Source organism: Lissotriton helveticus, chromosome 5_2 (assembly GCF_964261635.1).
Source record: "Lissotriton helveticus chromosome 5_2, aLisHel1.1, whole genome shotgun sequence".
Classification (NCBI taxonomy): Eukaryota; Metazoa; Chordata; class Amphibia; order Caudata; family Salamandridae; genus Lissotriton; species Lissotriton helveticus.
Genome location: NC_136066.1, coordinates 10,671,298 through 10,697,082, shown reverse-complemented (window position 1 = coordinate 10,697,082; position 25,785 = coordinate 10,671,298). Strand labels below are relative to the sequence as shown.

General features: G+C 53.0%; 1 protein-coding gene across 1 annotated transcript in view; it reads left to right on the top strand.

The window, feature by feature from the left end:
* The first annotated feature begins 24,806 nt into the window (after positions 1-24,806).
* The window catches only part of SH2D3C (SH2 domain containing 3C), a 376,681-nt gene continuing 375,702 nt past the window's right edge, over positions 24,807-25,785 (top strand). The window contains exon 1 of the mRNA XM_078646656.1: positions 24,807-25,326. Within this exon, the coding sequence (XP_078502782.1) occupies positions 24,836-25,326 (491 nt within the window). The 5' untranslated portion in view covers positions 24,807-24,835. The remainder of the gene's footprint in view (positions 25,327-25,785) is intronic.

The window sequence follows — 25,785 nt, the reverse complement described above, 5'->3', positions numbered from 1 at the left end:
CCTTCTTTTTCAATGTTGCTGCCTTGGCGCCGGTGATCGTTTTCGGAGCCATACCCCCACCTTGGCGCATCTCTGTCTGCCGGCTCTGCGAACTCCGCGAGCTCCGTTCGTTCTGCTTCCTAGTGCTCGCCGAGCCTTGCTTCCTGCCTTCTCCGCTTGCTCCGCCCACCAGCACTCGCGGAGAAGCAGCGGCAACGAGAAAGGATTGCCCGGGCGAGCGTTACTGCTTGCTTGAAACGACACACCGGTCCTCGCCAAAACACTCGACAGGTAAGGGCCACAAGCATCTAGGCTTTTACTGCTATCTAACCGCTTACGAGGTAAATGTGCGGCTGCTTAATCGGTATTTCGGGACACTAAACCATGACCTCACTGCAGCACTGCTTCCAGCCACAACTACGTGGCCACCATCTTGCTCTCACAGAGCTCGTGGTGGCATTGGTGATGTTGGTGGTATTGGTGGTGTTATTGGTGGTGTTGGTGGTTTGGGTGGTAGTGGTGGTAGTGGCATTGGTGGTAGTGGCATTGGTGGTGTTGGTGGTATTGGTGGTGATATTGGTGGTATTGGTGGTGGTATTGGTGGTGGTGTTGGTGGTACTGGTGGTATTGGTGGTATTGGTGCTGTTGGTGGTATTGGTGGTGGTATTGGTGGTGGTGTTGGTGGTGTTGGTGGTATTTGTGGTATTGGTGGTATTGGTGGTGTTGGTGGTATTGGTGGTGTTGGTGATTTTGGTGGTATTGGTGGCATTAGTGGTTTTGGTGGTGTTGGTGGTATTGGTGGAGGTATTGGTGGTATTGGTGGAGGTATTGGTGATGGTAATGGTGGTATTGGTGGAGGTATTGGTGGTGGTGTTGGTGGTGGTATTGGTGGTATTGGTGGTGTTGGTGGTATTGGTGGAGGTATTGGTGGTGTTGGTGGTATTGGTGGAGGTATTGGAGGTGGTGGTGGTATTGGTGGCGTTGGTGATATTGGTGGTATTGTGGTGGTGGTATTGGTGTATTGTGGTTTTTGTGGTGTTGGTGGTATTGGTGGTGTTGGTGGTATTGGTGGTGGTGTTGGTGGTGTTGGTGGTATTGTGGTGGTGGTATTGGTGTATTGTGGTTTTTGTGGTGTTGGTGGTATTGGTGGTGTTGGTGGTATTGGTGGTGGTATTGGTGGTGTTGGTGGTGTTGGTGGTATTGGTGGTGGTGGTGGTGGTATTGGTGGTGGCGGTGGTGGTATTGGTGGTGTTGGTGGTGTTGGTGGTTTTGGTGGTATTGGTGTTGGTGGTATTGGTGGAGGTATTGGTGGTGGTGGTGGCTTTTTCAAGAGCGGAAGGACGGAAGCTACTTTCCAGGTCTTAGGAAAAATCCCAGAGGCAAAAATATTATTAAGCACGGGGGTCAAGGCCATTCCTATAACCTCTGGTATTTGTTTAATGATCCAAGCAGGGCAGGGATCGCAAGGGGCTCCTGATCGAATTTGGGACTAAACCCTAATACATTCTGGAATCTCCAACGGTGTAAATTGATCAAAAGTTCTTAATGGATCTCTGCTTTCCAGTCCACTAATATTGTTACTAGCCAGTACATTTTCCTCCGTCTCAGTAAATGAGGAAAATATCACTTCCACTTTCTGTTTTAAAAAATCGGCGACTTCATTACAAAATGACTGATTACTATGACTCTTAGGGCTGGGGGGTAAGGTCAATTTTTTAATGGTATTAAACAGTTCCTTAGAGTTGGACTTGGCTAACGCTATCTGCTTAGAGAAAAACTGTCTTTTAGCTTCAGCTAGGCCTTGTTTATAGCTTGTTATGGATTGTTTATATTTAGCCTTATCTGTGTCTGTGTACATTTTACGCCAGTCCCTTTCTAATAATTTACATTCCAATTTCCTAACTCTAAGTTCTTCTGAATACCAGGGGGCTGAGGGCGTAGCTCGTTTAGGAAGCCACTTTCTACTAGCAGCTAAAGGTTCGCAAGAAGCGGCAAGCCATTGATTGTAGTCGGCGACCGCAGTTTCCACTTCAGTAGGAGGAGGTCGTAGCGAGCTACTAAGAGAGCTCTCAAGTTTATTGATGTCTAGTTTTCCCCAAGCTCTAGTCGTAATCCCCAGGTCTGATTTGCTTTTAACCGGCTGATTCCTGCCACATTTAAGCTCAAACTGAATAGCGCCATGATCTGACCATGATAGGAGAAAAACTAAGATATTGCCCAAGTCATGGTCGTTCGAATATATCCCGTCTAAGGTGTGTCCCTTTTCGTGTGTGGGAGTAGTCACCAACTGATGTCAGTGGCCCGCATCCATAATTTGTTCCAACTGTTGTGTATCGGGATCGGCGTGATTTTCTAAATGGAAATTCAAATCCCCCATTACCGTATGTGAGTCCTGACAGAACCCTTCTTCGATTAGGGTACCCACTGACTCTAGGAACCCTTTTTTGGGTCCAGGAGGACGATAAATGAGAAGACCTTTAAAGATCCTCTAACTCATAAAATGGAAGTGAAAGGCAAGTGCTTCACATGTTGCATTGGAGATCGGAAGGAAGTAGGGTTGATGGAGTAAGGATTCGCACATTACGCGACTTGCTTGAATTCATGAACCTCGAGTAATATGTAACCACGTAATCCAACCTGTTTGTCTTACTAAATTGCCTTCATTCTGACATTGGGGTGTCCTAGTGACGCTTGCCTATGTGTTTTCTAACTCAATAACGCTCGTAACTAAAATGGCCGCTGCTTGGCGGGGTTTTCCTTCTGCGCATGCGTTAGTCACACTCACGTGACGTGACGTCCTTTCAGTTCTGGTGGGAATCTTTGCGCTTGCGCATTTGGCTTTAAAATGGCTGCTGTATGTCCTCACATGGTGAAGCTTGCACTGATGCTTTCATGTCATTGTCTGTTGCACTAATCTCTAACGCCATAGTATATTTTTAAGTAAAGGGGTGTACAGTAGCTATTCATGGTATACAGTGTATTCATTTATTTTCTCTGTTTAGTTTGTTTTCGCTTACTTTTCATGTACCGGGTTCCCGAGGGTCTGCGAGGCACACAGGAATCCATATTGAAGTACACCACTGCGCATGACTGTCTTCTACCGGTGGCATTGAATGGCTGCCAACCAGAGGTCGCGGCCAAAACGTGCCTGGGAAGATGCACCTTCACCCAGCCGGAGAAGCTAAAATGTCCTGCATTAGCAACAAATGTATTACTTTCCATTGTATTCTGTAGAATAGGTCATGGGAACCCCAAAATCAATAGGCGGTCCCAGAATATGCAAAAACAGGCTTGTAGAAATTTAATGTGATTGGTGTGTTGACCTATCCTATGTGGGGACCAATCGAAATTTGGGATTCTGACACTTGCAACATTTGGGGGGTGGTACACTGACCCGAAAACAGTATAACTAGCCTAGGTTTAGCTAGAGAAATTGTCCGACTTGTCCGAATAGCTGACCTGTCACTGACCCAACGCACTCAATAGGTGACTGATACAGAGGGCTGCGGAGCACTCTGTCCGAAATATCCATAGACTCTAGAGGTTTTGCTAAGAAAACCTTAAGTGCTGGCGGAGCACTTTGCTGGGGAGTTCGCAAACCCATTCGGGGTTTTGGCCGATAGCTGCAGAGAGGGTGGAGCGCAGGCGTTGCTTCCAAACTGCGGGTGCTTGTCGTGCCTGGTGGTCCTGTCCTGATTCTACTCTGGGTTTCCTGTCCTGTCCTGGGGTGTCCATTCTGCACCTGCTGTCCCATTGATGACTGTCCTTCCTTGGGGTTTTTCCTGTCCTTGACTGATCCGTGGCCAGGGTTGGTCTTCACACCATTCTAGGTAATTATATAGTGCTGAAACTCTATACTGTCCTTCTATTTTTCTGTCTTTTGCTTTAATAAAGACATACCTTTGCATATGTTGATTTTCCATGCTTTCCGCAAATACTGAATGAAGAGCTCATATGATATTGATGTTATTTTGCATGTCCCTATTTTTCCCCTTCCTTGAAGTACCTTTACTAGATATCACTTATGAAATATAGATGTGACTGATCCTTTACTGTTAACTGACTCGATGATGGTTCTAATGTTTTAGTCTGTTCCACTTCTTCCCCTCCTATAGGTATATGTCAATTTAGAATTCTCGTGACTCAAAGTTCAAAGTCTATTTACATCTTCATATGACTCAAAGTATAGGTTCTAAATTGTGATATCATAGTATGTTCTACATTTTCCTGAGTCTAGTTATTCCCAGTTATAGACTAACTCCGGGGTTTTCCTGAATTAAGCTATTTTTCCCTGTTCTTAGATTCATAAATGATTAGCTTAATTTACTGCTTTTATGGATACGTGCTCTTCATTATTTTGATTATTGATTGTCTTTTGGTTGTAAACTTGATGATTTCCGAATCTGAAATTTAGATAAAATCTTTAAAACTTCCCAGTAGTCTGTGGTCATTTAATGAAAATACAAAGAGTATATGTTGGTATTTTTGTTTTGTATCTTTCTTCACAGCTAGCTCTCTGATCCATTGTGATCATTAGGTACCCGTAACGGTGGATTGGTAAGTCTGGTACAGTAGGAATAAATAGGAAAGGATCTAGGGTTACTGGTAGTAGAGTGTATGGTCACCTGATTAATGTATAAGATAAATTGAAGTATTATGGGCCCGATACGTATATGGTGAAATTGTTGGTTTGCTGACCTGCGCGCTCTATCAGGGTTTTAAGGAGGAATGGTAAATAACCGCAAGACCTCCTCCCTTTTTTTGCAGCCTATCAAGGGTGTAACAATGAAACCCTGGGGGTAGGGCTTTCACTAAATCTGGTCCGGAGGCCGCGTCTGTCCATGCTTCTGTAATAAACGCAATTTCAATCTTTTGCTCCTCCAGTAGCAAAGCACATTCAACACTGTGTTTAACTAACGATCTAGCATTTAGTAAAACACATTTCAAGGCACCTCTTGTGTTTGAGTTTAACCTCTTAGGTGTTGAGATTCTAGCTTTGCCTAGCGTTAGATTTAAAACATGGGGAAGTTGTATTTGGCAACTGAGACAGAGACCACTTTTTATGCCTTGCTCAGTGAGAGTCCTCAGATTGAGGGAACCTCGTTGCAAACCCTTCCCAGGATTCAACCTGTGTAATTTCTCCATAGTATAGCTGATTAGATTTGGTCTTGGGGCACAACGGCCAGGGGGACAGGCCCTATGCCCATCCGGCGCGTGGACGGGCGCAGACGGGCGCAGACGGGCTTGCCTTTGGCGCACCAGCGGCGCGCCCGCTGCGCGTCCGTATGTGTGTTATATAGCCCCACTTACCAGCACTAGACTGCTAACCTCACTAAGCAGGCCCAAACCGTCGGGTTCGATCCCTCCCTCCCTCTCCTTGGGCAAAATCAGCAATTGATGTAAAAACAGTTTTTAAAATTAGTGCAAGTTAAAACAATGTCACCAGCTCCAGAATCTCGTGTACTGTCTCACCGGGCGAGCTCTCAACACGGCTTCGCCGGAGACCAAGCTTGGTGGTGTTGGTGGTATTGGTGGTGTTGGTGGATTGGAGGTGTTGGTGGTATTGGTGGTATTGGTGGTGGTGTTGGTGGTATTGGTGGTATTGGTTGTGTTGGTGGTATTGGTGGTGTTGGTGGTGTTAGTGGTGTAGGTGGCTTTGGTGATGTTGGTGGTATTGGTGGTGTTGGTGGTATTTATTGGTGGTATTGGTGGTATTGGTGGTGGTGTTGGTGGTATTGGTGGTATTGGTTGTGTTGGTGGTATTGGTGGTGTTGGTGGTGTTAGTGGTGTAGGTGGTTTTGGTGATGTTGGTGGTATTGGTGGTGTTGGTGGTATTGGTGGTGTTGGTGGTGTTAGTGGTGTTGGTGGTATTGGTGGTGTTGGTGGTATTGGTGGTGGTGTTGGTGGTATTGGTGTTATTGGTTGTGTTGGTGGTATTGGTGGTGTGGGTGGTATTGGTGGTTTGGGTGGTTTTGGTGATGTTGGTGGTTTTGGTGGTATTGGTGGTGTTGGTGGTGTTGGTGGTATTGGTGGTGTTCATGGTATTGGTGGTGGTATAGGTGGTGTTGGTGGTATTGGTGGTATTGGTGGTATTGGTGGTGTTGGTGGAATTGGTGGTTGTATTCGTGGTGCTGGTGGTATTGGTGGTGGTATTTGTGGTATTGGTGGTGTTGGTTGTATTGGTGGTATTGGTGGTGTTGGTAGTTTTGGTGGTATTGGTGGTGTTGGTGGTGGTATTTGTGGTGTTGGTGGTTTTGGTGGTATTGGCGGTGTTGGTGGTGGTGGTGGTATTTGTGGTTTTGGTGGTTTTAGTGCTATTGGTGGTGTTAGTGGTGGTATTGGCGGTGTTGGTGGTATTGGTGGTATTGGTGGTTTGGGTGGTTTTGGTGATGTTGGTGGTTTTGGTGGTATTGGTGGTGTTGGTGGTGTTGGTGGTATTGGTGGTGTTCATGGTATTGGTGGTGGTATAGGTGGTGTTGGTGGTATTGGTGGTATTGGTGGTATTGGTGGTGGTATTGGTGGTGTTGGTGGAATTGGTGGTTGTATTCGTGGTGCTGGTGGTATTGGTGGTGGTATTTGTGGTATTGGTGGTGGTATTGGTGGTGTTGGTTGTATTGGTGGTATTGGTGGTGTTGGTAGTTTTGGTGGTATTGGTGGTGTTGGTGGTGGTATTTGTGGTGTTGTTGGTATTGGTGGTTTTGGTGGTATTGGCGGTGTTGGTGGTGGTGGTGGTATTTGTGGTTTTGGTGGTTTTAGTGCTATTGGTGGTGTTAGTGGTGGTATTGGCGGTGTTGGTGGTGTTGGTGGTTTTGGTGGTGTTGGTGGTGTTGGTGGTTTTGGTGGTGTTGGTGGTGTTAGTGGTGATATTGGTGGTGGTATTAGTGGTATTGGTGGTGGTATTGGTTGTGTTGGTGGTTTTGGTTGTGTTGGTGGTTTTGGTGGTGTTGGTGGAATTGGTGGTATTGGTGGTGGTTTTGGTTGTGTTGGTGGTATTGGTGGTTTTGGTGGTGTTGGTGGTATTGGTGGTGTTGGTGGTATTGGTGGTTCAGGGTGCTGAGAGCTCAGTTGGTGCAGGGTGCTGAGAGCTCAGTCGGTGCAGGGTGCTGGGGGCTCAGTCGGTGCAGGGTGATGAGAGCTCAGTCGGTGCAGGGTGCTGAGGGCTCAGTCGGTGCAGGGTGCTCAGGGCTCAGTCAGTGCTGAGAGCTCAGTCGGTGCAGGGTGCTGGGGGCTCAGTCGGTTCAGGGTGCTGAGGGCTCAGTCGGTGCAGGGTGCTGAGAGCTCAGTCGGTGCAGGGTGCTCAGGGTCAGTCGGTGCAGTGTGCTGAGGGCTCAGTCGGTGCAGGGTGCTCAGGGCTCAGTCAGTGCTGAGAGCTCAGTCGGTGCAGGGTGCTGGGGGCTTAGTCGGTTCAGGGTGCTGAGGGCTCAGTCGGTGCAGGGTGCTGAGGGCTCAGTCGGTGCAGGGTGCTGGGGGCTCAGTCGGTGCAGGGTGCTGAGAGCTCAGTCGGTGCAGGGTGCTCAGGGCTCAGTCAGTGCTGGGTGCTGAGAGCTCAGTCGGTGCAGGGTGCTGGGGGCTCAGTCGGTGCAGGGTGCTGGGGGCTCAGTCGGTGCAGGGTGCTGGGGGCTCAGTCGGTGCAGGGTGCTGAGGGCTCAGTCGGTGCAGGGTGCTGGGGGCTTAGTCGGTGCAGGGTGCTGAGGGCTCAGTCGGTGCTGGGTGCTGAGAGCTCAGTCGGTGCAGGGTGCTGGGGGCTCAGTCGGTGCAGGGTGCTGAGGGCTCAGTCGGTGCAGGGTGCTGAGAGCTCAGTCGGTGCAGGGTGCTGAGGGCTCAGTCGGTGCAGGGTGCTCAGGGCTCAGTCGGTGCAGGGTGCTGAGGGCTCAGTCGGTGCTGGGAGCTCAGTCGGTGCAGGGTGCTGAGGGCTCAGTCGGTGCAGGGTGCTGGGGGCTTAGTCGGTGCAGGGTTGCGAGGGCTCAGTCAGTGCAGGGTGCTGGGGGCTCAGTCGGTGCAGGGTGAGCTCAGTCGGTGCAGGGTGCTGGGGGCTCAGTCGGTGCAGGGTGAGCTCAGTCGGTGCAGGGTGCTGGGAGCTCAGTCGGTGCAGGGTTGCGAGGGCTCAGTCAGTGCAGGGTGAGCTCAGTTGGTGCAGGGTGCTGAGGGCTCAGTCGGTGCAGGGTGCTGAGAGCTCAGTCGGTGCAGGGTGAGCTCAGTCGGTGCAGGGTGCTGAGGGCTCAGTCGGTGCAGGGTGCTGAGGGCTCAGTCGGTGCAGGGTGCTGGGGGCTCAGTCGGTGGAGGGTGCTGAGAGCTCAGTCGGTGCAGGGTTGCGAGGGCTCAGTCAGTGCAGGGTGCTCAGGGCTCAGTCGGTGCAGGGTTGCGAGGGCTCAGTCGGTGCAGGGTGCTGAGGGCTCAGTCGGTGCAGGGTGAGCTCAGTCGGTGCAGGGTGCTGGGAGCTCAGTCGGTGCAGGGTGCTGGGAGCTCAGTCGGTGCAGGGTGAGCTCAGTCGGTGCAGGGTGCTCAGGACTCAGTCGGTGCAGGGTGCTGAGAGCTCAGTCGGTGCAGGGTGAGCTCAGTCGGTGCAGGGTGCTGAGAGCTCAGTCAGTGCAAGGTGCTGGGGCCCAGTGCCTGGGAGCAGGCCCTGTAGGCAGCATCAGATGAGTGTGGGCAGGAAGTCCTCTGGGCGGAAGGGGGGGGGGGGTGACGTTCTCCTGTCGAGGCTCACACGTTGCGCTCACCCACAGCCACTTCCACCCAGAAAAGCAGAAATGACGGATCCAGTGAAGAGAGGCGGCAAGAAGTTCAGTGAGTACCCCGGGGGGGGGTGGGGGTGGAGGCTCCGGTGCCTGGAGGGGGGGCACACACATCCCCAGGGCCCCGGGGAGGAGGTAGCGCTTCGAGGCACACCTCAGCGCTCTACAGGGCGCACCAGCTGCACAAGGACAGATGTTCACGTCCTATAAGCACTCTGCACCACGGATCTGTGCATCGCAGCCCCCCCCCCAGAGAGGCCCTGAGCGGCCTCTCACCCCTACAGCAGCCCCTCAGTACAAGGAGGGCCCCGGGGTGGCCCTTAGAGGGGCCCGGGACACCAAACTGGTCCCTCAGCCCTAGAGATGACCTGAGCTTCTGTGCTGCCCTCTCTCCCCACAGCTGGAATCACATGGGCACTGAATGACCTCTGACCTCCACAGATGACCCCTCACCTGAAAGATGAGCAGCGTTCACGCTTCTAGATGGCGTTTCACAGGGACAATGAGCTGACCTCTGACCCCTAGAGGTGACGCCTCACATGGGCAAGGAGCTGACCTCTGATCCCTAGAGGTGACCCATCACAAGGACACTGAGCTGGCTTCTGACGCCTAGAGCTGACCTCTCACATGGCACTGAGCTGGCCTCTGACCCCCAAAGGTGACCTCTGACCCCTAGTGGTGACCCCTCACATGGCACTGAGCTGGACTCTGACCCCTAGAGCTGACCTCTCACATGGACACTGAGCTGGCCTCTGACCCCTAGAGCTGACCTCTCACATGGACACTGAGATGGCCTCTGACCCCTAGAGCTGACCTCTCACATGGACACTGAGCTGGCCTCTGACCCCTAGAGCTGACCTCTCACATGGACACTGAGCTGACCTCTGACCCCTAGAGGTGACCCCTCACATGGCACTGAGCTGGCCTCTGACCCCTAGAGCTGACCTCTCACATGGACACTGAGATGGCCTCTGACCCCTAGAGCTGACCTCTCACATGGACACTGAGCTGGCCTCTGACCCCTAGAGCTGACCTCTCACATGGACACTGAGCTGACCTCTGACCCCTAGAGGTGACCCCTCACATGGCACTGAGCTGGCCTCTGACCCCTAGAGGTGACCCATCACATGGAAACTGAGCTAGCCTCTGACGCCCAGAGGTGACCTCTGACCCCTAGTGGTGACCCCTCACATGGACACTAATGACTCCTGGGGAGAAACTGGGTGTCCCAGACCCTGGCTCACTGCCCCCCCCCAGTGTGCTATGACCCTTATAGCTGTTGATAGTTCAGGTGGCCCCCCACGTGTGTCGGGCGGTTCTCCAGCGCGGTTCCTGTACGTGACACATAAACCATCCATTAGAAGCCCTGCCCCACCCTCAATACCAATATACATTCCCTGCAGTGAGGCAGGGCCAGCAATGCCCCCTACGCTACCAAGGCCAAGCCTGTTTGTCAGCTACGAGAACGAGTTTGTCCATATTACATTCTCGTAAGGAGTTCGGTGGGGCAAACACTAGCGTACCTTCAGCCCCAGAGGCAGTAGTGTAGTGTCGTGTCTTGAAAATAAGTCAATTATTCAACTGCTAAGGCTGATAATGTCCATTGCACTTTGGTGTGTGTGATTTAGAATCACATCTTAACTCGTCCCCTTACTATTCTACCCAGGACACCTCCTCATCCCGGGCCGACAAACTGACCGCAAAGTTCTACTTTAAAGACACTTCCAAATTCAATTCGTGCCCTCTCTATTATCTGAAGGAAGACCTATATTATAGCAAGTTCTACTCTCCTTGACTATGGAAGTGCCTTCCCAGTGTGTTCTTGTGGTTTGAGAGTCTGCCATTTAAATGTAAATGTAAATGTGGGATTCTTGTAAAGCGCACTGTTACTCTACCCGAGTGTCCTGGCGCTGTAGACCGCTGGGGAACCCGTCCTGGCGTTCCCCGTGGGATGGTCCCTTCTGGGTATCTCCAAGGTGAAACCAGGCATCCCCGGCGTCTGTGGGGGGCCGTTGTGGAGATGAGGCAAGCTTAATGCCCAGAGTTGCCGATTGTGTTCCCTGGTTAGAGTAGGCGCTGAGGCGAGAATTATCGAGTCCGTTGACCCTGGTCCAAGATCCTGCCGTATTATTGCAGTATTATCCTTCTACCTGTGTTTGGTGCTCGTGTGTAACATGCACACGTCACTTTTATCATGTAACACACTGTTTGCACCTCTTACATTGTGTTTGCTTCCGGTACTTGCACAAGCGCCACCATTGCTTACGTAACTTTTGTTCTTGTGTTTGACGGTCTGCCATGCATTGCAGTATTTTACCTCTACTTGTACATTGTACGCTTTTGTAACTTGCACTCATGCCACTTTGTCCCCCTGTAATTCACTGTTAGCTACTTCTTGTATTATTTGCCCACGTTTGTCACTTTGCTTCATGTAACTTAGTGTTAGATTTTGTAAGGTGTTCACCTATAGTGCTCCCATGTATCCGTTCTGTCCCCATTGTGAAGCGCCTGACACCTTCGGGTAAAGTCCGCGCTATATAAAGGCATAATTAAGAGTGAGTACGTGATTATGAACTGCAGCGGGCTGCGGAGCGTAATATAAGCCTCGAGCCCGGTTCCCCCGCATCCACCGAAAATCGTGCACAACGGGGAACTACAAGCGAGTCACTACTGCTCTGCCGCCTAAAAGGCCGGAGCGGCCGGCTTGGCTCACTCGACCGCCCCCTTACGAGCCCCAGCACCCATGAGTGCTGGAATGCCACCGCCGCTGTTAGCTGCGAGAGGCCGGCCCAGTGAATAGAGCAGCTCTCTGTACCCGAACAGGGCCGTACGACACGAGTGTGGCCGTTAGGGGGGGTGAGATGTCCACTGCAGGCACAACGGGCAAAATACAAGGGGCCTCATTTATGAGCCCTTGCGTCACTTTTACGCCGCCGGTGCATCACTTTTTGTGACGCACCAGCAGCATAAAAAATGTACCTTGTTGCTTCATATTTACAAAGTGACGCATCTAGGTAGATGCGTCACTTTGTAAACCCCTGCGCCACATTATACCTGCGTCAGGTATAATGTATGCAGAGGGGGAGTTCCCCCGCAAAAACCCTCATAATAGTGACCCAGTGAAATCTATGAGATTTCACTGGGTCACTTTTAGGACGCCGTTGCGTCAAAATTTTGCGCCTGCCTCACAGCAGGCGTAAGACTGATGCAGGCCCTTTCACATGGGGCTTTCCCCATGTGAAAGGACGCATTGCTGGAGTTGCGTCACTTTTGTGACACACTCCAGCAATGCGTCACTTTTGCGCTTACAGATACGTCAGAAATACTGACGTATCTGTAACTCCTTGCGACATGATGCGTCATACTGTAAATATGACGCATCATTGGTCTCGCAAGGAGGACGCAGTGAAAAGTGACGCATCGCTGTTTTCATGCATCAATGCGTCACTTTTCATAAATGAGGCCCAAAGCGTCTACGGCCACGACCAGACTGCGCGACCCCCGCCGAGACTTCGCTCCTATAAGGAGTAGCCTCCACCGTACGCGCTGCACCCCCCACGCACCAGATATCAATGCAGGACCCCAACGCTGCCGTGGAGGAGATCACGGCATTCCAGAAAGCTGCGGTGAGCTATAAACTCACAGCGAGCACGGCGTGCTACTCTCCTCCCTGACACTGCATTTCCGTGGCATCAATGGGGGGGTCGAGCACCTGGGGGATGCGCCCCCCCCCGTGCTGCTTACAGTTCCCCACTGCCAAACACACTCCATAGTTCTGCCGCACAGGAGGCCCGAGCCGCTGGCATGGCTCCGTCGACCGCCAACCCCGCGAGCCCGGCAGGAAACTAACCACGGACCCCACAAAGGCCGCTAAACAATGGCCGACCAAAACCAGAGCGTGGGCCCATGACAGTAACACTATACTACGGAAATAAAACCGTGGAAACATTGTTCACCCCGTCCCTAATTAAAGTTTATAGCAGTACCAAATCCACTCGATACCATTCCTTCCTCGAGGACAAACACAAAATGGCAACGACTGGGTGCTCGCCAATTCCGTCCATCAACCCCTTTTGTATCGCTTTGTTCGCCCTAAGTGTGGCAGGGTATGCTCAGACGTGAGTCCCTTGCTCACTTGGCCACTGGAGTCAAGCTATCCTGGCTGATGAGGATTATGAATCCGAAACCGGTCCCAGGATGCTTGTTTCCGGTCCAGGGAAGACATGGCTTGGCAGTTCGGGCTGGACTGTTCCCATGAGGCACAGGGTCAGGCTGATTTGCATATGGTCATGTCTGAACTGGGGTGGCAGAGTGGGCTAAAGAACGGTGATGGATTAAACCCAGATCAGTTGACTGGGGGTGAGTGTTTGATTTGCTCAAACGCTCCGTCCATCATCCCCTTTTGTATGGCTCCAATTCCTAGTATGTACATATCTCGAGCACTGTAGCACCTCAAATTCGAACATTTACCATAAATAATGCGTGCTGCATGTGACCGTGCCTTTTACTCCAAAACTCGTGAGGCACGTTGCGGGCGCCCACCCTGCCCGTGGAGGGGCTCGGAGCCAGAGCCGTGCGACTGCGCGCCGGAGCTGCCAGGAAGGGGTTAGGTTTACTTAAATACTCGGCACAAAGGAACGTGCTATACACAAACAGAGACAAAACCACTCGCGCTAGAGTCACTATCGCTCTACGCCATTTGTCCCCCGATCCGTGAACCCGTCCAGAACTGATTTGAAATTTGCTAATGTATTCCTACGCCTTAATGAGATATGTGCGTTTGTTTCAGCGACACCTGTAAACTTTACACACACAGGGTCCTTTGCACCCATCTGAGGACTTACCGCCTGATTCATCAAGCTAAATTGCACTTGCAAAGGGCAAGATTCTCAGAATCTTGCCTTTTGCGAGTGCAATTTTTGCATTTGGGATTCATCATCCCAAATGCAAAATTCGCTATTAAAGAATTCGCACATTTGCGAAGAATTGCAATTAAGGAATCTCTATTTGAGATTCCTTAAATGCAATTCATGATTCATTTTAAAATTGCGAAATTGCATTTTAGGACCGCTATTTACCGAGAGGTCAGACCTCTCGGTAAATAGCAAAAACTTAGAAAAATGCATTTAAATGCATTTTTCTAAGTTGCATGTTACACACACACATGTCCTCAGGACATGTGTGTGCGCAACGCCAATGTAGATTACATTTCAGGGGTGCTACAGGGTGTCCTTTGGACACCCCTGCACCCTTGAAATCGCATCCTTATTTGCGATTAGCAAATTGCTAATCGCAAATAAGGAATAACTCCCCATTCATTCCTGGCCCATAGGAATGCATGGGGAGTTATTCCTTATTTGCGATTAGCAATTTGCTAATCGCAAATAAGGAACATGTAGGAATCGCAATATTTTTTGCAATTCCTACATGAATCCCGTTTTGCAAGTCCTTAATAGCGATTCCTTATGAATCGCTATTAGGGGCTCGCAAAACGGGAGAATGATGAATCAGGCTGTTAATCCACAATTCCAAAGAAACACCAAGAACTTACTGGCACAATAATAGGAACGCCAGCACTAGCTACAGCAAGATGGTTGCTACATCACAATGGCGGAACGGTCCCCGATAATCCCTTCGTGCCCCACGTGTGTCAGAGCGCTTAGGTGGACCTGATGCATTATTAGGGGCAGGGCAAGTCCAGTCGCACGTGGAGGACGCAGCCCAGGCCAACAACCCAATTGGCTTGCCGACTGTGCGCGATGACCCTGCGCTAACTTGACTATTCTGAGGCACATAGTGGTGGGGCCAAGGTGGGAGGAGAGCCTGTGTCGAAGTGCCCAGCACGTGCCTGGCCAAGAGGCCCCCACACCAATCTCACAATGCAGGACCTGGTGCGCACAACGCAAAAGGTGGAGCTTTAAGCGAGGCCGCTATGAGCCCAGCCAAGCGCATCGAAGCCGTGTTAACCACCATCGAACACGCGCCAGAAAGAGGGCGGTTTCCAATCAAATAGCGCGATTCCAGTCTGGCCCTCGCTGAGACTTCGCTGGACATCGAGATGTTCCCCATGAGCGCCCGGGAAACATGACGGTGCCTGAGTTCTGCAGCACCATCACCGCCTGGACCCTAAATAACGGCGTAACACCGCGAATGTAACTCTCTATGCCAAGGTAGTGAGGAAATGCAGGAAACCCCTGACGCTATTAACAACTGATGGAGCAAGGATTCGCACGTAAAGAGACCCCTTACGCTATTAACAACCAAACTCTGGCGTGTAGGGAGACCATAACCAAGGAACAGTGGCACCCCGTGTGTAAACGCCTTACTGCACCCAGAGTATTGCACATGCACGAGCAATCAGAACCATTTCGAACACCCACTTTGTGTTTCCTTGTACTGTGGCCGTAGCCTCCTTGTCTGTAGTCCCACTTCAAAGAAGCGTTAGTGCTCCCTGTATACTATCCCAAATATTATATTTAACATCGAACTACACCTGCAATGCCCCGCGCGCTGTATAAAAGTCTGCCCGGCACCACAACGCAAATAAATGATGCGAGAACAGTAAGCGTCGAGATTATTCCACTCCACAACCGCAGTCCCGTGATCGCCCCCTCCCCGGCTACCAGAAGCTAAAAAACAACCCAGCGGTCCCACATGCCTCAGCTCATTCCCGGGACCGCTGGCGTGAAACACCGCAAGCGGCACGCCACATCCCTCCGTTCACGGCCTCACCGAGGAGCCAAGACCAAAGCGGATCAATGAAACCGAAACCCGTCCCCGAGAGAGGACGACTCGCCGCAACCGGAGGAAAACAGCGCACCGACGCCAGACCAGGCCTCTGGACGGAGCGACCAGAGGGCATACAAACGGCGACAGGGTGAGGGGACAAAGAGGCCGCCAGGTGGGCGGGGAAGGAATATACACCTCTCCCCGCACCCCACCCCGGCCAGAAGTGACGAGCGGGACCCTAACAGCGGTCGTGGAATACTGAGCTACCCGTGTGCCATCTTGTGGCACTAAGGGGGCCGCCCTCTGAGTGTCCCCTGCGGGGACGTGTCGGTCGGCCCGCAAAGCATTTGTTTACATTTTTTGTTGCGAATGTCCCCCAAAGTGATGTATTTGGGTCCATCGGACGGTATGGGGGGTCGTATCCACCACCGTCAACCCCCCTCCCAAAAGCCATGAACTGTCAGTCGGGATCAAAAAGTGTGTAGGAAAGATGTAGTCGAGTGGCTTCAAGGGGGCCTGGAGGGGCCTTTGTGGAGGGGGTGAGGGGGGAGTCCGGGAGGTCTGGGGGGGTCTGTAGCATGGATGGTGCTATGTATGTCCGATGCAGAAGGTGAGGGTTCCCGAGCTGGCCCCCCGGGTTGCCAGGGATGGGCTGGACTAGGCCCCCATCCGTGCCCTCTCTCTAGCCTCACTCTGCAGCCCACGTCTCCACCCCTGGCCGCTCCAGGAGGGGGCTGCGGGGTCCAGGAGGGGCTTGGGGGAAGGGGCTCGGGGGGCCTTGCAGGGAGGGGCCTGGGGGAGGGGCCTGAGAGGCCTGTGAAGAGGGATGCTCTCAACAAAGCAATAGGCATTGCGCATGCTGATGGATCACCGTTGGAGAAGGCCATATACAGCTTCCTGCGGGAATACCGCCTGACGCCTCATCTCACAACGGAGGCAGCCCCCGGACCCGCGAGCATGGGCCGAGGAGTGAGAGACACCATCCCGCATCACCCAAGCTGGCCCCCATACCAGATCGACGCTGGAAAGACCCTAGCCAACCGGACAAACTCCAATGATCAAGCTAATGCCAGACGACGGGCCCGGCGGTCGGTCGTTCAAGTGAGAGACAAGGTGTACATCAACGATAGATACCCTGGGAGCAAATTCCGGCTCCCCTTTGAGCACAAACCATGGACAGTCACCATGATAACAGCCCGGAGGGGAACAGAAGTAGTCGCTCGACAGATCTCCTTCTTCAAGAAGGTGCACGCTGGAACTCCGGACCTGCAGGCGTCAGACTACCTAGAAACCCGGTCACATCAACCGGCAGCGGAAGAAGGCCCACAGGTGCCAGGAATGACCCCCACTGAGGATGAGAACCCATTCGACCAGGACACACTGCCACTGCCGGTAACACCAGCGGAGAGTCTGCCAAACTCTCCTGCGAGATCCCAGGAGAGTGAAGCCTCGCAAGGGGTGACCCCATCATTGCATCATAACGGGGAGCGCACTCCCGGTGTGGACTTAGAAGAAACCGGGCTCCATCCTCCAGGCTGGCCGACTTCATGGTGTGACAATCCCGGAACTGGCATCCTAGGGACTGGTAACAACTCCCAATGATAACTATTTGTTTCGCTGTGTTTGTTTTGTTTAATAAAGGTTAGAAGGAATGTAATGTCCTCCGGGGCAGGGGTAGCGGTGCAGTCTACCCGCGCCGGAGAGGTCCCGTTAGCGCTGGCACGTGTCGTCACACGCCAGCTACAAATAAAGGAGGCGTGTCCCGGCGAGGCAGTCTGGGACTACGCAGAAACAGGTGTCCCGAGTGATTATTGCTGCCACGTGCGCGAGCGGCCCCACCCCCACTACTGCGTCCCATGCCCCGTCGAAGCGACCTCTGGCGGCTTCAAAGGACATGAACTCTTCATGGGGAGTAAATCCCTAAGGTTTCACTCATGCTGTCGTATCGAAGCGGGAGGACCAGGGGGTCTCAGGCTCTTGAGACCGGAGCCCCCCCAGTGGGACCAATGGGGATTTCTGATCATTGATCTAAGGGCCAGACACCCCTCAACCCTTCCAGACCCGGCAGCGGAGAGAGTGTCTGGGTGCAGACAAGTAAAAGAGAGGGTCACCCGCATGAAGGGACAGAAGACCCCCCCAGAGTGACATCTGTCGCCAGACGGCCTTCAGCGCCAGGGTAGGGGCAACAAGGAGTGGGGACAGGGGCTGCACTCAGAACATCATGACCCAGCCGCACCCTGGCAGCAGGACCTGTACGCAACAACTGCACCAGGAGCGTCATCGAGGGCCAATCCCCTGGCCTCAGCGCCCGCAGGAGGGAGAGCCATTGCACCGCGTCCAAGGCCTTAGTGACATCAAGAGAACCAAGGGCAAGGTTGTCCTCTCCACCTCCACCTCTTGCAGGACATGCCTCAGCCTCCAGAGGGCCAGGCTGGGTGACCGGGCACACTCTGAGAGCGAGAGCTTTACAAAGGATGTTCAATCAATTGATCGATCGATCGATCAATCGATCGATCAATCAGGGGGTCCTATAGCGCAGCTACTCACCCGTGTGGGTCTCAAGGTGCTGAGGGGGGGAGGGGGCTGCTGATCCGACAGGACTACATGAGCCCTCTCGCAGCCATCGCACGCCAACACAACCTCAACATCATCTCCTACGCCGATGACACCCAGCTGATTCTCTCCCTCACCAACGACCCCGCCACCGCCAAAGCCAGCCTACACGAAGGAATGAAAGACGTCGCCAAGTGGATGAAGAACAGCCGCCTGAAACTGAACTCAGACAAGACGGAAGTCCTCATCCTCGGACCATCTCCCTCCGCCTGGGACAACTCCTGGTTGCCCCCTGCCCTGGGCACCGCACCCAAGCCAACGGACCACGCACGCAACCTGGGCTTCATCCTTGACTCCTCCCTCACGATGTCCAAGCAAGTCAACGCTGTCTCGTCATCCTGCTTCAACACCCTGCGCATGCTCCGAAAGCTCTTCCGATGGATCCCCACCGAAACCAGGAAGACGGTCACCCAGGCCCTCGTCACCAGCCGGCTGGACTACGGAAACACCCTCTACGCCGGAACCACAGCCAAACTCCAGAAAAGACTCTAGCGCATTCAGAACGCCTCAGCACAACTCATCCTGGACATCCCTCGCCACAGCCACATCTCAGCCCACCTGAAAGACCTGCACTGGCTCCCCGTCAACAAGAGGATCACGTTCAGACTCCTCACCCACGCACACAAGGCTCTCCACGACACGGGCACGAAGTACCTCAACGGACGCCTCTCTTTCTACACACCCACCGACCAGCTCCGATCCACCAGCCTCGCCCTCGCCACCGTCCCACGAATCCGCAAATCCACAGTCGGAGGAAGATCGTTCTCCTACCTGGCGGCCAAGACATGGAACTCCCTCCCCACTCACCTACGGCTGACCCTGGACCATCTCTCCTTCAGGAAACAACTCAAGACCTGGCTGTTCGAGCAGTAGCGACCCCTCCTCCCCCCAGCGCCTTGAGACCCTAACGGGTGAGTAGCGCGCTATAAAAATTCTATTGATTGATTGATGTAGAGGTTCATCTGAAGAGCCGCTCTTAAGGTCCTTCTTGACTTGGGTCAACGACGCAGATAGCCTGAGGCGGAGGGGCAGGATGTTCCGGGTCTTGGCAGCGAGGTAGGCGAAGGATCTTCCTCTAGTTCTGGTCTTGTGGATCCTGGGGACAGAGGCCAGGGCGAGTTGGGCGGAGCGGAGTTGTCTGGCGGGTATGTGGAAGCAGTTGTTCAGATACGATGGTCCTGCATCGTGGAGGGCTTTGTAGGTGTGTGTGAGGAGCTTGAAGGTGATTCTCTTGTTGACTGGGAGCCAGTGGCGTTGCCGGAGGTGTTGCTTGATGTGGCTGCGGCGGGGGATGTCGAGGAAGAGTCTGGCTGCTGCGTTTTGAATGTTCTGTTGTTTTCGGGGCTGTTTCTAGGTGAAGCTTGTGTAAAGTGGGATGTACGTCGTTACAATGCATGCTATTACAACGCATGCCTTTACGACGCAAGTTTTACAATGCAAGTTGTTACAACGACTTGTGTTGGGGGCGCTGGATAGTGAATAGTTTAATTTACTATTCCAAATCCAGTCCCCGTGGATGGTAGGGAAGGTATTGGATAGTAAATGAAAACTATTCCCTATCCTACAGCACCCCCAGCGCAATGTGTTGTAATAAACTTGCGTTGTAATGGTTGCGTCGTAATGGTAGTGCGTTGTAACAGTTGCGTTGTAAAGGATGTTTCCCTGTAGAGTGTGTTGCTGTAGTTGGCCATCTGAATGTCTTTCGAAGCAGACAGAGCTGAGTTGAGCTTGAGACAGCTGTCTTTCATCCAGGTAGGAATGGCCTTCATCCGGCTGTGAATGTTGATGCTGGCGGCTGTGGGTTCATTTGTGAAGGAGAGGGTCGGCTGGGTGTCGTCGGCATTGCAGACGATGTTGGGTCCGTAGCTTTTGACGATGGCCACGAGGGGGGCCATGTAGATGTTGAAGAGGGCGGGGCTCAGGGAGGAACCTTGGGACACTCCGCAGCTGATCTCTGTAGGCTCTGAGGAGAACGGCGTAGTCTCACTCGCTGTGTACAGCCTGTGAGGAAGGAATGGATCCAGTTCAGTGCCTTGTAGCGAATGCCGGCATTGTGGAGTCTCGTTATTAGGGTGCGGTAGGAGACGGAGTCAAAGGCAGGCAAGAGGTCCAGTGGGATGTGGGCTGCAGTTTTGGCCGAGTCGAGGAGGGAGTGGATGTCGCCGGTGGCGGTGAGGAGTGCAGTGTCTATGCTGTGTTTGCTTTGAAAGCCGGGTTGGGAGGTGTCCAGGATGTGGTTCTCTTTGATGAACTTGGGATTTGGGTGTTGATGGCCTTCTCGAAGGCCTTGGCTGGGAAGGGGAGCAGGGAGAGGGGTCTGAAGATCTTGACATCTGTCGGGTCGGCAGGCGGCTTCTTCAGAATGGGGCTGATCTGGGCTAGTTTCCAGTCGTCTGGTAAGGTTGCAGTTTTGATGGAGCAGTTGATGGAGGCGGCTGCTCTAAGGAAGGGACAAGGATCCAATGGGATCTGATGGGATCCGATGGGATCCGATGGGATCCGATGGGGCTCCTGAGTGGATGTTCCTCATGGTCTTGAGTGCGTCATCTGTGGTCAGTTGAGCCCAGTGGAGCCCGGTCTGTTGGGGGGAAGCGTGTTGCGTGCTGGGGTGGTGGGAGAGGTGGCTGGGTTTTGGATGTCGAAGCTGCCGTAGATCTGCCTGATGTTGTGGTGGTTGAAGGTGCCGTGTTTGTTGCAGGGAAGGTGGGACGTCTGTGGTCTCGCTGTTGGGCCTGGAGAATTCCTTGACGATGGTGAAGAGTTCTTTGCTGTCGTGAGCCTTGGCATTGGATTCATCTTGGAAGGCTGTTTTCTTTGTGGTTTTGGGGAGAAGGTGGTGTGTGTTGATGGTGGATTTGAAGGTTGCGTGGGTTTCCGAGGTTTTGTTCAAATCTGTATTAATCATTGAAAAAGGTTTCTAGGAGGAGGGATCTGAGCTGTCAGACCCTGGTTTGAGCATCGTGGAGATGCAACGGTCCAGTATAGATTCTGGCAGGGCCCTGGAGCCTCAGGCTTCCAGGTATACTCACAGCAGGTGTTGTGTAAGGAAAGGGAGAAAGCCTGGTAGAACTCTGCAGGGTCAGCCATCAATTGCCTTACTGCGGGGTAGCTGCCGGAGTGCCACTCACATTTTAAGTCCACCCCACCCCTTCGTTGAGTCGGAGCAGGGGTATGAGGTTCAGGAAAGCAGGATGTGGGCCGTAGCAGGAGGACGAGGGCTTTGGTAGATGCGTTCTAGGTGGGTCTTCAAAGTATGGACTAGGCCACTTTGTGTGCGGACATTACTTCCCAAAGAGTCCTTGAGGTGGCATACAGGGGAGCGGGGAGTCTCCCTTCTGAGGAGCCAGGCCAAGAAGCTCCAAGAAGTATTGCCCTCCCTGTAGAGAGGCTGGCGACACGGTTTTGGGGTATATTTCCCCAGCCTTTCCCTTACCTCCTCAACGTGTCACTGTGAAACCAGTTCCCCCCGGCTCGTGGATTTGCCATCCCGTGGCATCGCTGCACACGTGCCAATTCAGCTTCACCCCGCAACAGCTCGGGCTGAAGGGTATGTTATGTTATAGGGGTATTTGTAAAGCGCACGGCTACTCCCAAGAGTGTCCCCTCACTCGAGCCCCACTCAACGCCCCCGGATCACTGCCTTCATCACCTCCCATTCAGTCGTGCAGCTTAGGGTGAAGGACCAGTTACATTGAAATAATCAGAGAGAGCCGACACAATGGCCCCCCCGCCCCTCCGTACCTCGGAGGATCCATGGGGCAAGTCTACATCCCATGGGGGAGTGGGCGATGTCTCCCAGAATGAATGAATTTGGGACTTATATAGCGCATGGCTGCCCGGAAGCGTCCCAGCGCTGAGATTGCAAACAGACACTCAATGGTAAAGGCCGAGGAGGGAGTGGAGAGGTTATTGCGGGAAAAGGTAGGTTTTGAGAAGCTTTCGGAATTTCATATAATTAGGTTCAGACCGGAGTTGGATTGGGAGAGAGTTCCAGAGGGTAGCGGCGACCACCGAGAAACGGCGTCCACCAGTACGAGCTCTTTTAGTTCGGTGAACCTTAGCCAGGTAGCCCTGCGCTGAACGTAAAGCTCTGTTAGGTGTGTACGGGTGGAGCATAGATTTCAGTATAGGGGGTCCTTGGTTTTGCATGGCTCTGTGAGTGGTACATAGGGACTTGAATGTGACCCTTTCGCGGATCGGCAGCCAGTGCAATGCCTTTAGGGCAGGTTTGGCTGAGACTCTGCGGGGGGTGCCGGTGAGTATCCTTGCTGCGGCGTTTTGTGTTCGCTGCAGGACATTGAGCGTGGCTTCAGGGGCGGCCAGAAAGAGGGCATTGCAGTAGTCTAATCTTGATAGTATTAGACCTTGTATGAGCATTTTTTGAGAGGTTGCAGGGAGTAGAGGAAGGATCTTCTTTGTTGAACGGAGGAGACCAACACAGGTGCCAGCTGTTTTATTTGCCTGTGTTGACATGGAAAGATTCCGTTCCAGCTGAGCTTACAGAGCACTGGGGGATGATCCGAGAGGTGAGGAGACTAATGGGCCTCTGAGCCCACCCTTCCCCCAAGACACCTTGACACCAGGAGACGGTCAGATTGACTCTGTGGACTGTGAGTAGGTGAGTTGTATATGATCCCTCGCGTCAGGGTGAGTGGCCTCCATATGTCGCAGAGCCCCAGATGAGCGACTGTCTCTTGTAGAGAGGGCGTCAGCCTAGATTTGGGGTCGGTCGGGGAGGGTGTCTATCCAAGCCACCATTGATATCACCGGCCCACCCCACTGAGCCCTCTATGGCCGGTGAGAGGACATCCCGAATCCTGGGCAAAGTCACCCATCATCTATGTTGGGTGCTAAGTATTCGCGATGGCTCCGTCCACCCCCATCACGTCTCCCCCGTATCAGTAGGATACGCCCCTCAGCATCGGCCTCCATGTATGTCAGACCCAAAGGAACCCCCGGTGCTAGCCATATAAGGACCCTCAGCGTTGGCAGAGTAAAGCTGCCCCCCCCCACTGCCTACATAACTTACCAGCTTCTAACTCAGAGAGATGGGACTCCTGCAGGCATGCAATGTGAATAGTGTAACTTTTAGTCATTTTAAATATAGCCTAAAAAAAATAAACACTTTACTGTAGGTGGCATTTTTTTAAATAAACCTTTGAATAAATAATTTTACATACATTTTAATGGCCTTAAATCAATTAATTTTTAATGCCCTATTAAGATAATCATGCTGTAACATATTTTTCATTTGTTCTAGGTTTAAAAAATATATTAAATTATTTTACATTGATATTTATTTTTAAAATGTCTTTATTTTACATTGATTTTTATTTTTAAAATGTCTTGGTAAATAATTTTAAAGTTTAAATAGCTTTTTTACTTTTCACTATAGTGTCCATTGGGGGTCCCACCCGTGGTGGTGAGTCCTCCACCCACAGGTGAATAGTTACTAACAGTAAGTTATATCTGGCTGTTTTAAGTAACCGCTCTCTCTGTGGGATGTGACGTCGATGAAGGCAGTCTAGATGGATGCATTGAGACATGTGTCCTTTGGAGCACTCTAACACCAGCCTGTCTCTTCTATTCCAGAGCTCTTCAAGTTCAAGGGCTTTGGGAGTCTGACCAACCTCCCTCGAGCCTTCCACTTCCGCCGGACCACCAGTGGCGGCGGCGAGATCGCGCCGCAGAACCAAGCCTTGCCAGAGGGGGGCGCCTTTGAGAAGACGCAGGATGACCTGGACTCTATGCCGCAGAGCCCCTCCTATGCCCGCTCCAGTGACATGTACAGCCACATAGGCACCATCCCAAGGACCAGTTCCAACCGGCTGCGGAAGCCAGGGCCGGGCCAGAGCTTGGCCAGCAGCAACAAGGGTGACCTGGCCCTTCGGAGTCCTGAGAGCGCCCAGGGCAAGCGGTCAGAGCCCTCTACGGCCCGCACAGAGGACCACGTGGTATTGACTCGCTCACGTCAAGAGGATCCCAGAGCAGCTTCACCGCCCAGCCTAGCGACCAGAGGAGCGGTCCCTGACACACATCTGGAGGACCCGAGGGTGGTCCCTGATGCACATCTGGAGGCCACTGGAGCAGTCCCTGGCCCACATCTGGAGGATCTAGGCGCAACCTCACTGCCCAACCCAGAGGACCCAAGAATGGTCCCTGGAACACATCTGGAGGACCCAGGAATGGTCCCTGGCCCACATCTGGAGGAGCCAAGAATGGTCCCTGGCACACATCTGGAGGACCCAAGAATGGTCCCTGGAACACATCTGGAGGACCCAAGAATGGTCCCTGGAACACATCTGGAGGACCCAAGAATGGTCCCTGGAACACATCTGGAGGACCCAAGAATGGTTCCTAGCCCACATCTGGAGGACCCTAGAATCGTCCCTGGCACACATCTGGAGGACCCAGGAATGGTCCCTGGCACACATCTGGAGGACCCAAGAATGGTCCCTGGCACACATCTGGAGGACCCAAGAATGGTCCCTGGCACACATCTGGAGGACCCAGGAATGGTCCCTGGCACACATCTGGAGGACCCAAGAATGGTCCCTGGCACACATCTGGAGGACCCAAGAATGGTCCCTGGCACACATCTGGAGGACCCAGGAATGGTCCCTGGCACACATCTGGAGGACCCAAGAATGGTCCCTGGCACACATCTGGAGGACCCAAGAATGGTCCCTGGCACACATCTGGAGGACCCAGGAATGGTCCCTGGCACACATCTGGAGGACCCAGGAATGGTCCCTGGCACACATCTGGAGGACCCAAGAATGGTCCCTGGCACACATCTGGAGGACCCAAGAATGGTCCCTGGCACACATCTGGAGGACCCAAGAATGGTCCCTGGCACACATCTGGAGGACCCAAGAATGGTCCCTGGCACACATCTGGAGGCCCCAGGAATGGTCCTTGGCACACATCTGGAGGCCCCAGGAATGGTCCCTGGCACACATCTGGAGGACCCAGGAGCTGCCACTGGTCCACGCCGGGGCCTGCGCAACGACCCTACAAGGGCCGTCAATGAAGAGTCAGAAATGCCCCAGAGCCCGGTTGGTCTGAGAGGTCCAGAGTTTGCGGGGGGCTCTACCTTTCCAGAACCACGCCCCATCACACATAGACCACCGGGGACCGCTCCGCGTCCGGCTGCGGAAACCAAGCCCAGCATGGAATGGGCAGCAGAGAGCGAGGAGGGATGTGACCGCCACGCGGTGGAAGGAGAGAGGGACCTCTCGCCCGTCTGCAGTCCTGGCCCCAAGAGGAGGTAAGGGTCAGATGCACTCTGAGAAGAGTGGAGGCAAAAGGAGGAGAGGAGGGCAAGAAGGGGAGAGAAGAGGGGAGGGGAGAGAGGAGACCATGTGGGGGAAACAAAGAGGAGGAGGCCAAAGGAGGAGGAGGCCAAAGGAGGAGGAAAGACTCAAGAGGGGAGACCAGGACAGAAGAGGAGATCTGGGAGAAAAGCAAGGAGGGAAGAGGAGGAGAGGCGAGATAAGAAAACTGGTGGACGTCTGGAGGAAGAGGAGGAAGAGGAGGAAGAGGAGCAGTAGAAAAGAAAGACATAAGACCTGGGGAGGAAAGGAAAGGGGGTCAAGGAGAGCCAGGGAGAGGGAAGAAGAGGAGAGGAGAGAAGAAGCGAGGCGAGGAAAGGTTCTGAGAGGAGAAGGGAGCAGAACTGGAGAGGAGGCCACTGAGGACCTCTGAGGGTGAGACATTCCATGGGAAC